General features: G+C 41.0%; 1 protein-coding gene and 1 long non-coding RNA gene across 3 annotated transcripts in view; one reads left to right on the plus strand and one right to left on the minus strand.

Annotated features, from left to right (window-relative positions):
- Positions 1–11706, minus strand: part of HNRNPLL (heterogeneous nuclear ribonucleoprotein L like) — a 38498-nt gene extending 26792 nt beyond the window's left edge. The window contains exons 1-2 of one of the 2 annotated variants that reach the window (XM_082745720.1): positions 11077–11706; positions 1398–1516 (exon numbers count right to left, since the gene is read on the minus strand). In XM_082745720.1, the coding sequence (XP_082601846.1) occupies positions 1398–1516; positions 11077–11265 (308 nt within the window). In that variant the 5' untranslated portion in view covers positions 11266–11706. The remainder of the gene's footprint in view (positions 1–1397; positions 1517–11076) is intronic. The other variant, XM_082745719.1, reaches the window with a different exon arrangement.
- LOC309872086 lies at positions 6882–12705 on the plus strand. Its single transcript, XR_014315655.1, has 2 exons — positions 6882–10895; positions 12581–12705. It is a non-coding gene; the product is annotated as an uncharacterized lncRNA (long non-coding RNA).
- The last annotated feature ends 1629 nt before the right edge of the window (positions 12706–14334 follow it).

Below are 14334 nucleotides of genomic sequence, written 5' to 3' on the forward strand. Positions count from 1 at the left end.
GATTCAGTATTTCTTCACTTTAAGGAAGTAACTTTAAAAGCCTAATATTTTTAAAAAAAAGGGGGGGGGGAATAAACCAGAAATAGCCATCTCTTTCTAACTTCATGAGACAATGCAACCCATAGGGCTAGCCTAGCACTAACATGCAAGGTCTAAATAAGGCTAAAGGTCTGCTTCAATAAATGAAGCTCCAGGACAAAAATGTAACTTCCAATATCCACTTCAAATGACTAACAAATGATAATCATTTTAATGACACTTTAAGAAATGGGCTTTCTTCTGCTGTGTAGATTGCCAATTCATACGTCCAAGAATAAACAATATGTAACTGTGGTTTCTGAGGTTCATTAAGTTGAGGATAACAGGTTCGCCAAGTCATCCACCTCTCTATAAGGTCATCAAGAAAATTAATAAAAAAGACGCCATGATGGAAGGTGTCACTTAACACTTCTATTACTGCTCCTTTGAAGCAACGATTCCTGTCGGACATCTCTAATCACTCTCTCACCATCTATTTATGCATCCTTTCAAAACTCGGAACTCCACATAAATTTTTATAAGTTTGAAGCAATCAAGCAATCAAACAATCTCAGCAAATATACTGAAATTTCTTTGCTGTTTGTATATTTTAAGTTAGTCTGTGCCTGATGCCTATAACCAAAACTCCAAACATAGTCACCAAGGAAAAAATAATAAAATCAACTCCAGACTACCCATACTAAGAAGAGAACAACAGCCGGGCATACTCCAAAAATAATTAGAATTTTTGAGTGTCTATTTTTGGCAGCAAATTCACTTTTCTGATTATGTTTTCACTTAAGTCAATATTCTTAAGCATACAGCAGCTGTGGGAAGTGAAAGGAGGAGCCTGAGTGAATACAAAACACAAAATAAAACAAACTAGGATAAAACACTGATTGCTCGTGGTCTGCATAAGAACTCAACAACACAAACCTACACAAATAATGCCTACCCTTAATCTACCTACCCCCTTTTACTTACCTATTAATTCTTAAATATTTCAAAATAAACAACCAAAAATCAGTTTTTAAGCACCACTACTTAAAATTCCAAAGACGAAGGGTGTAATCAACTCATTTAAACATTAAAGCAGTGTTTAACAAGGAATCATGGACTCATTTGAAAATCAGATGAAAGGTGCTGTAATCTATTTCACATACAACCTGGCTGAGGATTGAAAGGTGATCATGGATCCACAAAAATACATCCATGCATCATCCCAGAAGGTTAAAACTAAGAGGTTTAAAAGAAATACAAAGGTTCTAAACAAATACAATCACAGGCAAACAATATATACTATGACACCAATATATACTTAAACATCAAGGCTTTTACCATACTGTTTTCAATCTGCATGAAGTCCCTATGAGCCTTACCATATTGTCCCAAATTTCTCCAGAGCCTCCACAAGGTCTGCTTCCACCACAGATTCACAGAGTCCTCGAACATGGACAACAGGTGAAACAGAAACTTTGTGATGACTTCCACCTGCCTCCTAGCAAAAGAAAATAATTTATAGTTAAAAACTTTCAAAATCTGAATTGCATCTTTAGTAAATTCAATCCTGCATTAAAAAACAAGAAAAGAAACAAACAAAACCCCAAACCAAATTGCATTCACAAGTTAGCAAAAGGACCTGAGAAAAAAAACCATCAATTAAATGTTCGGCATGAAAATTTTGATTTTTTTCTTTTTTTAAGATTTTAATTTATTTGACAGAGAGAACACAGGCAGGCAGAGCAGCAGGCAGGGGAGAGAGAGAAAAAGGATCCTCACCGAGCGGAGAGCCCCCCACTATATGTTTGTACATATACACCAAAAAAATCTATTAAAGGTTTTTTTCCTCCTACAAGCAAACTAATCTAAAAGCACAAATGTTTTAGCTTTAAAACTTAAGAATCATTTTAAGAAAATTAAATCTCTTTGGCTATTTTAAAAGCGTCTTTTTACTATTTACTTTATAACTTAAAAAATTACAGCATGGCTTAAAGAAAAGAGCTAATTTAAATATATAAAGTAACCATGTGACTACTCTCACATTATTGTCAAATTCAACAAATAAATTCAGTCCTCTGCAAATACTAATTCAATACTTGGAATGTCATTTGAATTGCTTATGCTAAGTCTTTTCTATGGTCAAGCAGATATTCATTACATGCCACTAAGTTTGAAATGAATCATTCTGATTGTACACCATGTAACCAAACACTCCATTAACAACCTTAACAAATGAGACTCGGCCTAAGTAAAACTCAACAACCAAATGTGCATTATCATCCTTAAGCTACTAAATATAACTGAAGAGCAATGCAGGAAAAGAGCTCTAAATCATACCTGAAAATTTAATTTGGAACATATATTTAAAGTTTAAATAATAAGTTTTACTCTAAAAATAATGAGACAACAATTAACTTCAAGAAATAAGTCATCTTTGCTATCCTTAGAAATCAGCTGGTGAAAGTAAATGTACAGAAGAAAACTACATTGGCCAAGACTCTTCAAAAAGTTAGTATAAGAAAATAGTGGAAGATTTTAGCTTAAGACTAAAGAAAGACAACAACCAAAGGCAATACTTAAATCTTTATAATAGGAAAAACTGGTATAAAAGACATCTTAGGGATAACTGGAGAAATTTAAATACAGACAGGATATTATATTAGGCATTATAACTACTGTCTTAGGTATACCATTATAATGGTAATGTTTATGTGAAAAGAATATCCTTATTCTTTTTTTCCCCTAAAGATTTTTATTTATTTATTTATTTATTTGACAGAGATAGAGATCACAAGTAGGTGGGGGGGCGGGGGGGCGGCTCCCTGCTGAGCAGAGCCTGATGTGGGGCTTGATCCCAGGACACTGAGATCATGACCTGAGCCAAAGGCAGAGGCTTAACCGACTGAGCCACCCAGGCGCCCCATGAATATCCTTATTTTTAGGAAAGCTGGGATATTTAGGGATGGATCGTCATGATATATGCAACTTACTTCCATAGTTTAGGGGGAAAATGTATATAAATATAGATATACACATATGGAGATGAAATCTCAAATGGCAAAATGTTAAAAACTGATTAATCTAGGTGAAGGACATATGTAATTGAATAAAAAGTTGGCAAATTATTTTATTATGTAATACTTAAGGCCTACAACAAGGTATGAAGAACAATATAAACAGTCACTAACTCACCGCTCAGTTTAAAAAATAAAACACTGCCAGTCAGCTGAATATATCTACCTCCCTTCCCATCATGGATATTCATTATCTTGAATACAATGCTTAAAAGAATGACCATTTTTCAAATTGGTCTTCTCTCAAAGAAATGGATTCCAGGACCAATTTTTTTTAATCCCTCAAAAATACCTTATGTTAATATATTATTATTTAATTTTATTTCCTAAATGGAACAGTTCAAATGTAAGTCATTCTTCAGAAGCTAAAAGCTATTAAATGTAAACACTATGCTACTTAGAAGATACAATTATCTCAACTTCAAGGGAGAAAACATATTCTGTCCCCCTTGTTATTTCCCTAATACCCACTCAGTGAATCTGCCATTCATGAGTTTATCTACCTTGACATTTCTCTCATCTTTGTATTACGGCCCCTTTTCTTGAACTTAATTTTTCTTGAACTTAAATTTTTTTCATCCTTTCTGTGAAAATAAAAGAAACTCCCCCAGGGTTGTTTCCAAATATAAAACTGATATACTAATGATATCTTTTCAATATTTTTACCACCCCCTTTGCCCCAAATATTAAAAGTTCTGGGGGGGATTTTGGGGGGGGGTTTTTTGGTTTGGAGAGCGAGAGAGCAAGTGTGCACAAGCAGGGGAAGGGGGAAGAGAAAGACGAGCAAGATTCTTAAGCAGGCTCCACGCCCAGCGCAAAGCCCAACACTGGGGCTCAACCATGACCCAAGGCAAAAATCAAGAGTCAGATGCTTAACTGAGCCACCTGACGCCCCCTAAAACTTTTCTCAAATCAGTATTTTCTTATCTCTACCTATCCTATATACTGGTGGTGAGAAATCTGAAATCAGTTGTACAATTTCTTTTATTTACCCTATAATTACCTCTTTTGAAGTATCATACTATGCATCTAACTACTAATTGGTGAATAAATCAGTAGTATTATTTACCCCATGCATGTATTAACACTTTGTCTTCTCCAGTTCAAAAGTTCCTTTTTAAAATCCTTTCTCATACAGAAGCCCAAATTCCTTCCATTTCTAATTATGTAGTTATCTAGGCTCCATCCTGATCTATTTCAGACTAAAAACAATATTCCACGTGAGCACTCAGCAAATGAAGGCATGCCTTCATTTTACACACACTTTTTTTTTTTCTTTTTTAATAACTCTATCCCTTCCTTATGCAAACTTTGTCAACTATAATGGAGGCACTCTCTGGTCCCCTTTACAGGCTATAGACCAGTCTAGTTATAACCACTCCAAACTCCCAGCCCCTTAAAGGCTATCTGAAGGACCAACTCTAATAGCAACAACTTTAAGTGTGAATTTTGACTATTGTTGATTAAAGAGCACGCTCTTCTGAAGAGAAGGGAAGCTCAGTAGAGTATAAATGAAGCTTCTATCTGAGAAAAATAAGAAGGGCCCATTAATGCCTCTTCACATAGTAAAGCAACAACTATAAACCAGTAAAGCCAAGCACAATGTCCTTACTAGGCTTTTTTGTTTTCCCAGCATCTCCATGCCCAACACATGCTCAACAGCAACTGAACAACCTTCTTCTGCCCTCTTATAACTACAGGATTAAAAAAGTCCAAACTCGGGTGCCTGGGTAGCTCGGTGCCTTCAGCTCAGGTCATGATCCCAGGGTTCTGGGATCGAGTCCCACATCAGCTCCCTACTCCACGGAGAGCCTGCTTGTCCCTCTCCTTCTGCCTGCCTCTCTGACTACTTGTGATCTCTGTCTGTCAAATAAATAAATAAAATCTTAAAAAAAAAATAACTCCTACCTCAAACTCAGTAATTCATTTGCCAGCACCAGACACAGAACCACTGCCAAGTGATTATCCAGCTTCTCCTTACATACCTCCAATGACAGGAAACCATCTACTCATGAGACAATCCATTATATTTTTAGAAAATTCTTGCTAATATGCATCCAAATCACCCTCTCTGTGGTTTTGTATCCAAAATGGCCTTTGAAGTCAGATCAGCATTGGAATCTGGACACTTACTGGCTCATTGATCTTGGGCTAATTACTTTGCCAAGCCTCAGTTTCACTATTTAAAAAAATCCGTATCACGTTAAGATTACTGTAAATAAATATACAATATACTGATATAAAATGTGTAGCACAGTGAGAGATGTAGTTATTTAGCAATGGTTCAAGAAATATTAAATGGTGCCACCTACCCTTATCTACATTTCCTTCCTCTACATGATAACCTTCCAATTATTTGTAATGATTGCTCACACCATACTTAAATATACCCGTCAGGCTGAACAGCCCAGATTCTTCTGTCATTCCTCTTATAATGAGATTTAAAGTGTCTTTTCCATTCTGGTAATCATTCTCTGGATGCCTCTTAGAATTAGAATTTATCAACATTAAAGAAAGAATTCTCTCTCCCTCTCTCTGTCAAATAAATAAATCTTTTTTAAAAGAGGGGGGCATCTGGGTGGCTCAGTGGGTTGAAGCCTCTGCCTTCGGCTCAGGTCATGATCTCGGGGTCCTGGGATCAAGTCCCACATCAGGCTCTATGCTCAGCGGGGAGCCTGCTTCCCCCTCTCTCTGCCTGCCTCTCTGCCTACTTGTGATACCTCTCTCTCTCTCTCTGTGTCAAATAAATAAATAAATAAATCTTTAAAAAAGAAAAAAAAAAGGAAGAACAAATTTATCAACATTATACCAAGAAATAAAAACAGTATTTCTAGATACTAAGCTATCCCTTTTATTTGGATAGTTCATACAAATCAAGGACAAAGGAGTTTTAAGGGGGCAGCTGCACTACATGATTTTTATTAAACAATCACATCTCTTTACTTGCTCTTTTTTTCTTTCTTTTTTTAGAGAGGGAGAAACATGGGAGACAAGCAGGGAGGGGGGGATCTTAAGTAGGCTACATGCCCCGCAGGGAGCCCAACAGGGGGCTTGATCCTACCACCCTGAGATGATGACCTGAGCCAAAATCAAGAGTTGGACACTTAACCGACTGAGCCGCCTAGGCACCCATTTCTCTCTTCCATTTTTTTTTTAAGAAATAATAGAGCAGATCCAAAATATGGGAAACCCTTTAATTTTCTTATTTAATATTTTTAGGTACATCTGATGACATAACAAAAATTAAAAAGAACAGCCATATGCTTCAAATAACTTTCTAAAAAAATCTTTGCTTTTTTGCTCATGTAGTAGAAATTATTTGGTTTTGGCCACCCAGAACCCCTTTCCAGGACCCCGAGATCATGACCCAAGCCGAAGGCAGAGGCTTTAACCCACTGAGCCACCCAGGCGCCCCCTCCTTCCCCTTCTTCTGGTTAAATACACATGCACGGACACATGGACACATGCACGCTTATGCGTCTTGAACGCTGTTGTCCCACTGGTATTCTCAACCACACAGTCATGTACACAGAAGCAGCCCAGTGATTAACTGCAGGGAGAGAGAAGATAAAAAGTGCTGATCAGAAGGGATATATATGGGGGCGCCTCAGTGGCTCAGTGGGTTAAGCCTCTGCCTTCAGCTCAGAGTCCTGGGATCAAGCCCCGCATTGGGCTCTCTGCTCAGCGGGGAGCCTGCTTCCCTTCCTCTCTCTCTGCCTGCCTCTCTGCCTACTTGTGATCTCTGTCAAATAAATAAATAAAATCTTAAAAAAAAAAAAAGGGATATATAGATATAGATATAGATGGACACTGGGAAGAAGAGTGTTCTCTGTTTGCTAGCTGTAAGAATGTAAGTCTAGCTTTATAAATACATAGAGGAAACGGGGCATACAGAAGCAAGTCTCAGTGACATCATCTAAATCCCTAGACCCAGCCATGCCTACTACTGCCACAACTTGGCTTTCTCAGGGACATGGGCCAATAAATTCCCTACCTCTGTCTGCCACTTTTTTGTATTGCTTAAGCTCACCTGAATTGTTGCTGTGGCTGCAACTACAAGCTTTCAAATTTGTTTTCAATTCATACAGGCAAAAAAAGCGCTAAATGAATCACAGATTCTTAGATATGGAATTTTTAACTTTTATATCTTCATCACTGAGAACAGCAGCCAGCACATAAAGGGTCTCAAGCATTGTTTTTTGATCAGTTAAGAGATCACAGTGTTCATCTAATCTAACCTCCTCATGAGATAGTTGAGTTCCAGAGATGTTAAGTCACAAAGCATACTGGTAGCAGATCCAAGAAACCTGCCTTGGTTGGCTTATGGTTCTACTAAGAGCTCTTTCAACTGTATGTACTAACACAAAGAAATATAGTCAATTATTAAAACCAAAAGATAGTAAAACCTAGTATTTTTCACTTTTTCCCTAATACCAAGCCAGAAAATCCTCACCTCACTCTACTGGAATACCTTAGCTAGAGGAGACAGAGAACATTATTGCTATAGAAGCCTCAAGACGCTGGCACTTACCTCCAGGGAACACACCCTTTAACTTTATTACCCAGAGTGTAGTTACTATGCTGTCAGCCTCTAAACTTTTCCTATGGGAGCTAGCTAACAAAGTGACCTCATCTCATCTCCTATCCTATATTCATCCAATAAGCCATCATAATATTCCTATACATCTCTGTAATTCAGATCCTTAAAGTATAGGTATGTGTCTTAAATTCAAACTAGATTCTCTACCTAATATATATCATTAGGAAATTCTAGGATCTACATTTTTATCTTGGCATTTTGCCATTTTGTAAGTCTATTTATTAAAAGTTGAGAAACTTAAATTTTCACCACATCAGCAAACAAACCATTTTAACAATCTGATTTGCCTCTTGAGTCACTAGCAGAAAAGAATAAAAGAAAAACTTGAAAGTCTCCAAAATGAATTAGCACTCCATAAATATTTATTGATGCCAGTCTTTTAAAAAGCAGATTATTTCTATATAACTTCCCCATTTAATTCCTCAATTGGTTTTGCCAAGTAAAACTCCAATATTTGGGAGTCAAGCTGCTTTCTTAAAAATAAGTAGATACAAAATTTACCATTAATATGATCCTGAAGGTCTTGACTGCTAAATTTAAGACAACCACTCAGAAGAACTAAATGTATAATACATCACAAACCTCCATTATCCAGCTTTGTTCAACAATGCAGCCCAATGAATCTGAACACTCTAGGAATTTTTGATCTTCAAATTAAGTGCCAGAAGCCATAAATTTGAAGACTGTCTTATTTCTCATATCCAACCTACCACCTCATTTCTTTTTTTCCTAACTCATTTCTCCATGCACCTTAACACATCATGACCATTCACAATCATCAACTCATGTTTAAATAGGAGCATCTGTAAAAACACTGATTTCCTTTTTTTTTTTTTTTTTTTTTTTTAAGCTTTGACAAGAGTACGCAAGAGGGGAGGAGCAAAGGGAGAGGGACAAGTAGACTGCCAGCTCAGAGGCCAAGGTGGGGCTCGATCTCACGACCTTGAGATCAGGACCTGGGCAGAAATCAATACCTCAGATGCTTAATTGACTGTGCCACCCAGGCACCCCAACACTGCTTTTCCTAAACACTCACTATTGTCTTTAAATCTAATTAATATATTATTAAAGCACTAGTGGGAACTTAATTATCTGAAGCTAAATAATGTAAATCTTTGAAGTCTTCCTTTGCACCTTACAAACCTCCAACTGGAATTGAAAAGATTGCTTATCATTGTACCTAACCTGCATTTACTGTTGTTTAACAGTTTGACCACAAGGTATTTTCTTCCCTGGCTGGACTGGAGGACAACTGAGGTTGAGCCAAACCCATTTCAGTTAGATGAATTACCATATTTCTGCCTGATGACGCACTAGACATTAAACTTCTATCCAGGGAATGCCTATCCTAATAAAATTTTATTATGTGCAGGTTTCCACAGCTGCAATAATTTCAAAATAGCACCACAATTTACATGAATAAAAAGGTTTAAAAACGGGAAAAATAAAACTTCATTAAAATTGACAGTGCAGTATTGATTCTACAGTTAAATAAAAGCAATTCACTATCTCCTAAGAAACAAAACAACAGTAAGATAAACAAAAATTAGAATTTATAACTAAAATCTGCAGGTTATTAGTTTCTGCCTGGGTAATTTAAAGGCTGCATTACATTAATCACCAAACTACAACTTCAGGTATGGAAAGGTTCAGCTTTTATCTTTTACAGACTAAATGAACTCAAGAATAGTAATTAAGGGACTTCCCCAAAGGCACACGGATCGTACGCTAGCTAAGACTTCTGACTCTCTCTAAGCCCTGCCCAGTGCTATTTCCACTGCCAGATACAATTCACTCTAGATATATTAATTAGGTATTATTTTCTTCCCAACATCCAAAATAATACCACTGTCTTAATACCAAATCTATTTTTCAAAGAAAAAATTTTCATAAAAAATTTAAAGTATCTTTCCAAAACACTTAAAACATTTCATGCTACTACACAAAAAACTCAAGACTTCTGGCAAAAGAAATACACTGATCCATCGGCTCCATCTAAAATATCAGTTATTATATTCCTGCTTCCAAATTCCACAGGGGAACTGGTTTTGAACTGAAACTTTAAGAAAACATGCATTTCCTTTATTCACATGTTCAAGCCACATTTTGAGTATTCTAAATACCTAGGCACAAAAAATCAAAAGCCATATCTAGCCACAAGGAAACACTTGTTTTGAGGAAGAAAAAGTTCCTTTTTTCTAATGTGTTGAAACCTGTGTGTCACTGTTTCATATTTGGAAACTCTAACACTGGGGACTACTGACCAGAATTTTTCACATAAAAATTCAAACAACAGCTAAAAGGCTTATAATGTGCCTCTTATAAAATGATGAAAAACATTCTGAGAAGAATATATGTGTTTAATTTCTCAAACTTCAGATAAAGCTTCTTTTAAAAAAAAAATCACAATTAAAATGTGATAAATGTTTAACCGACATCTAAGCCATTAAGACATCTTAAGTGCACCAAAAAAGGGCAAAAACTTTTGCTTTGCTTCGTTTCCTCAAAGTCTCCACGCACTTAAGCGGAGTTACCACTGCTTGCTGTGGGGTAAGACGATTTTCACATTCCTTCTGCCTCCACCTAACATTTCTGATAAGAGCAACAAGAATGTAAGAATGTGTGTTTAATGCAGTTCCGAGTTCAGTTCCTCCTTTCGTGGGGCAAATCTGGTAAGATCTGTTTTACCTGAAAATAAGGATGGTGTTAACAACTACCAAACACTTTTTTGGGGGGATCGAAGACCTAAAATCTATACTGAGCAACGATCTTAAACCTGGCTAAGCAAAGCATGCACCCCATGCCTGCCAAGAGTAAAAAAAAAATTGAAATTAAACCTTCAGGGGAACTAGGGTGTGCGCGCAGAGCCCAATAGGTCATTCGGTTACAGCTCTGCCCGGGACCCAGATGGAGAGAGACCCCGGCGGAACCCACGCAACCATCCTGTGACCGAGACCCGCGCGCGGATGCTGCGGGCACAGGGGCAGAAGGGAGAGAAAGGGTCGTCCCGACGCCGGCCAGCCGCCGGAGGAGTTAAAGTAACAAAGAGCTAATCGCGCCCCAAAGCCCACCCGGAGCGGAAGCAACGCCGCCCCGCCGCCCCCGCCCGGATACCCTCCCCAAGTTCAGGGCCGGCAAACGACTCGCACGCGGGGCCTGCAGCCAGGCCGGAGCCGGGTTCCCGGTTGGGATGCGGGAAACAGGTAGGGCAAAGAATAAAAGCTCTAAAGAGAGGAGCCGGCGCTTCCCGACTGGGTCAGCGCAGCAGCTTGGGGGGGGGGGGGAACTGGGCGCGCGGAAGGCCCCGGGGCCGAGTCCCCGCCGCCGGGCCCTGCTTCCCGGGGAGCCGCCAGGCACAGGGGACGGGGCGCCGCGCTTTGTTACCGGCTGTGAGAAGCTCCGACCGCCGCCGCCGCCATCGCCCCCGCCCCGGGGCGTCGGTTCCCGGCGGTTCTCGCCTTCCTCGGCGGAGTAGTCGATCTCCCCTTCCTCGGTCTTGAGGCGCTTGGCCTGGCTCTCGTACTCGCGATCCTCCTCGTACGTCTCCCTGGGAGAGGATGAGGAGGAGGACATGGCGGCGGCCGGAGAGACCGGCGGGCAAGCGGGTGGGGGTGGCGGCGGGGCGCGGGCCTCGGACGCCGCCGGCCAGTCCCCGCCACTGGCCGAGTGTCTTCAGCGAAGGTCTGCGCTGCCGGGCCGGCCTCGGGAGCCAGGCGCCCAGGAGCCGGGTGGGTGCAGGGAGCGGGCCGGGATGAGGGGGGCGCCCCGGGAGGAAGCTCCGGAGCAACCGCTCCCCTTTATTACGGAGCCAACATTCAGCCTCTCCCTCCTCCTCCGTCTCCGCTCCCAACCCGGGGGAGCGAATCTAAGGATGGGGACGCGACCGTGGCTTCCGGTCTTCCCTCCTCCCCTAATCCGCTCCCCGCCGCCCAGGCCGAGCCTCCGCCCCCGCCTTAGCCGCCGCCGCGGAGGATCGAATCCAGCCGCAGCCCGCGGGAAGCGCCCCTCAGCCTGGGTCCTGCTCCCTATTGGCAGGGGGAAAAGTCGACCGGGCTTCCAATTGGCCGGAAAGGCTGTTCGTCAAGAGCCGCCCACGGCTCGGCCTCGCCCCCCTCCCTGCGCCTGGTGAACTCGCCGCTGGCCTGTGAGTCCCGAGCGCCCAACGCTCGCCGCGCGCTGCCCGGGAGCCGTTGCTGCCCGGCGGCCGTTAGCGCTGTTGGGACTCAGCCGAAGGCAGGCGCCGAGTGAACCCCAGCGGGTGACGAGGCGTGCAGTGGAGCCAGGGCTGCGGGTGTTAACCGCCCTCCCGCTAATTTAAATGCTTTTATTACTTCTCTTCAAGAGGATGAGGAAAACCTCTAAAATCCCTGCAGATAGACCTCGCACCACCCTTAAAACTACAGAGGTTGAGGGGAGAAAAGGGCTCGGAACCATGCAAGTAGGGGTCTCCCTATGCTTTGTGCAAAATCTAATGAAAGTGGGTGCCCTCTCCCCCACCCCCTCAAACTGGATTTTCGAGAATAGCAGTCAAGATTTCCATTTAGCAAGGTGCAAGTCTGAAGAAGACGCTGCACGCGGAGGAATGTCAGTTTGATCAGTCAGCACTAGCCAGTCTAGTTTGCCATCTAGACCCCTCTTTCCCGCCAGTTACAGGGGACTGGGTTGTGTAAGTTTCTGCTCCAGTTAAATGTGTTTTTAAATCATATAATACGTCATCCTTCATCCCAACCCTTTCCTTTCGGGAGGATCTGTTCATTTCACATCATCATTTATTTTCGGAAGATACAAAAACCGATCGAAATTCAGTTTGCCCTTCAGACCACAACTCACTTCCTCCGTGGTGCCCTGAGGACTCTTCCAAGCTTCTAGTTGCTTTCTCTTTTTCCAGCAGGTCCCTTGACGCTTACCTCTTAAGGGTGTTCTGTTTTAAAGACCAGAAACGCTTGAAGACGAACTGTGCTCTTTTTCACCTCTGCAAATCCAGTTCCTGTGCAGATCTCTGGCACAAGTTAGGTACTCAACATTGCTGAAGGATCCGTCCTTGGGAAGTAAAGGTCCAGTATCTTATTAGGAAAGAAACTAGCAAATCTAACCCAACCTAACTACCCTCTGTGACTTAACCCTTGGAGGACTGCCTAGGATGTAGATGCCTTAAGTGTTTCCAGGGATCAAGATGCCTTAACTGTGTCCTTCGTCTTTATCCCTCAGACTCTCCTCTAAATGTGGCTCTTTCCTGTATGGACTCTTTCCTCCTCCCCCCTCGTTCTTCCTCATTTCCAAAGTCATTTCTTCCAAAAAAGCAATTTTTATTTATTGCTGGCAGTACTTTAACATACACTATTTTGTACTTCATAATTTACACTGCCTGTCATTTGGGGGAAAAAATTGCAAGCTTTTCACAGCACCGCAGTGACTTATAATCAAATTTGTGTGCAGCTGCAAGTGTACACTGACAAAATAGAAATAAAAAAATTTTGGAAATTTATTTTTTAAATTAAGATAGAATGGAAATGGACAAAAGAAATATCAACGAGGGAGCTGTAGTGCCAGCTACTTGAGGAAACATTACTGGCAGAGCACTGGGAAGAAGGAGAAGAGCCAGAAGGAAGGCCTTATTCAAACTTTCCAAATGTTTTAGAGTGATAGTGAAAATGTTAAATTCTCAAAGCCTACCTCCAACTCCTAGATTATACCAGATTAATATGTGATTCTCACATTACTCCTTAAGGAAACCCAGCCTTGCTGAACCTTGCCGCTATACTCAGTGTTTACAAACAGAAGGTAGATAACTTTGATAAAGTTTATTCTATTTATCAAAGTATGAAACTTAGTTCTTTTTTGGGATAGCTCAACCAAATTGTTCAATAAAAAAACTGAAGAAGTAAAATGTGGAAAGCATGTTTAAAGGAGATAGATCAGTACACCGACCACGGGTTATCTGTGAGCTTATTGCTGATAAGTTGTTCAGAGACGTTAAGTCTTGATAAGAAAAATGTTAGCCAGCTCATCACTCTACCATGAGAAGAGTAAGAGAAGAAGGGCATAAATTATACTCTGCATGGTTTAACTTAGATGAGATTAAGAAATTATATACCACCCAGTGGCCAGAAATGCCTAAGAAACCAGAAACAGCTCCTAAATGCCACGACCATCTGGAATTTCTGTTGCACTACATATAGCCTCAGGCCTCTGGCTGATTGTCTGAATGCTTGATTGGTTTGGCTGCTCTTGATTAGGGTCAGAAATGGCCAAGAACTACCATCGCCACAAACTCAGGGGCTCTATTAGAGTGGGATACAGGTCCAGAGCAGCCCTAGGGAAATGTCAAGATCCTTTATAATCTAACCCTGAGACGCCCTTTAGTTTTAAATCTCAGGACTGACTCTGTAATTTTTAACATAGTGTGCTAGGTGATGAAGGGACCAGAAAACTGTATGAGATGGTCCCTGGGTTCTCAAAGTTTGCACTCAAATTGGGGAAACAAGGGCACCTGGGTGGCTCAGTAGGTTAAAGCCTCTGCCCTCAGCTCAGGTCATGATCCCAGAATCCTGGGATAGAGCCCCACATCAGGGTCTCTGCTCACCAGGGAGCCTGCTTCCTCCTCTCTCTCTGCCTGTCTCTCCGCCTACTTGTTATCTCTGT

This window comes from Mustela nivalis, assembly GCF_964662115.1.
Source record: "Mustela nivalis genome assembly, chromosome: 8".
NCBI classification, from domain to species: domain Eukaryota; kingdom Metazoa; phylum Chordata; class Mammalia; order Carnivora; family Mustelidae; genus Mustela; species Mustela nivalis.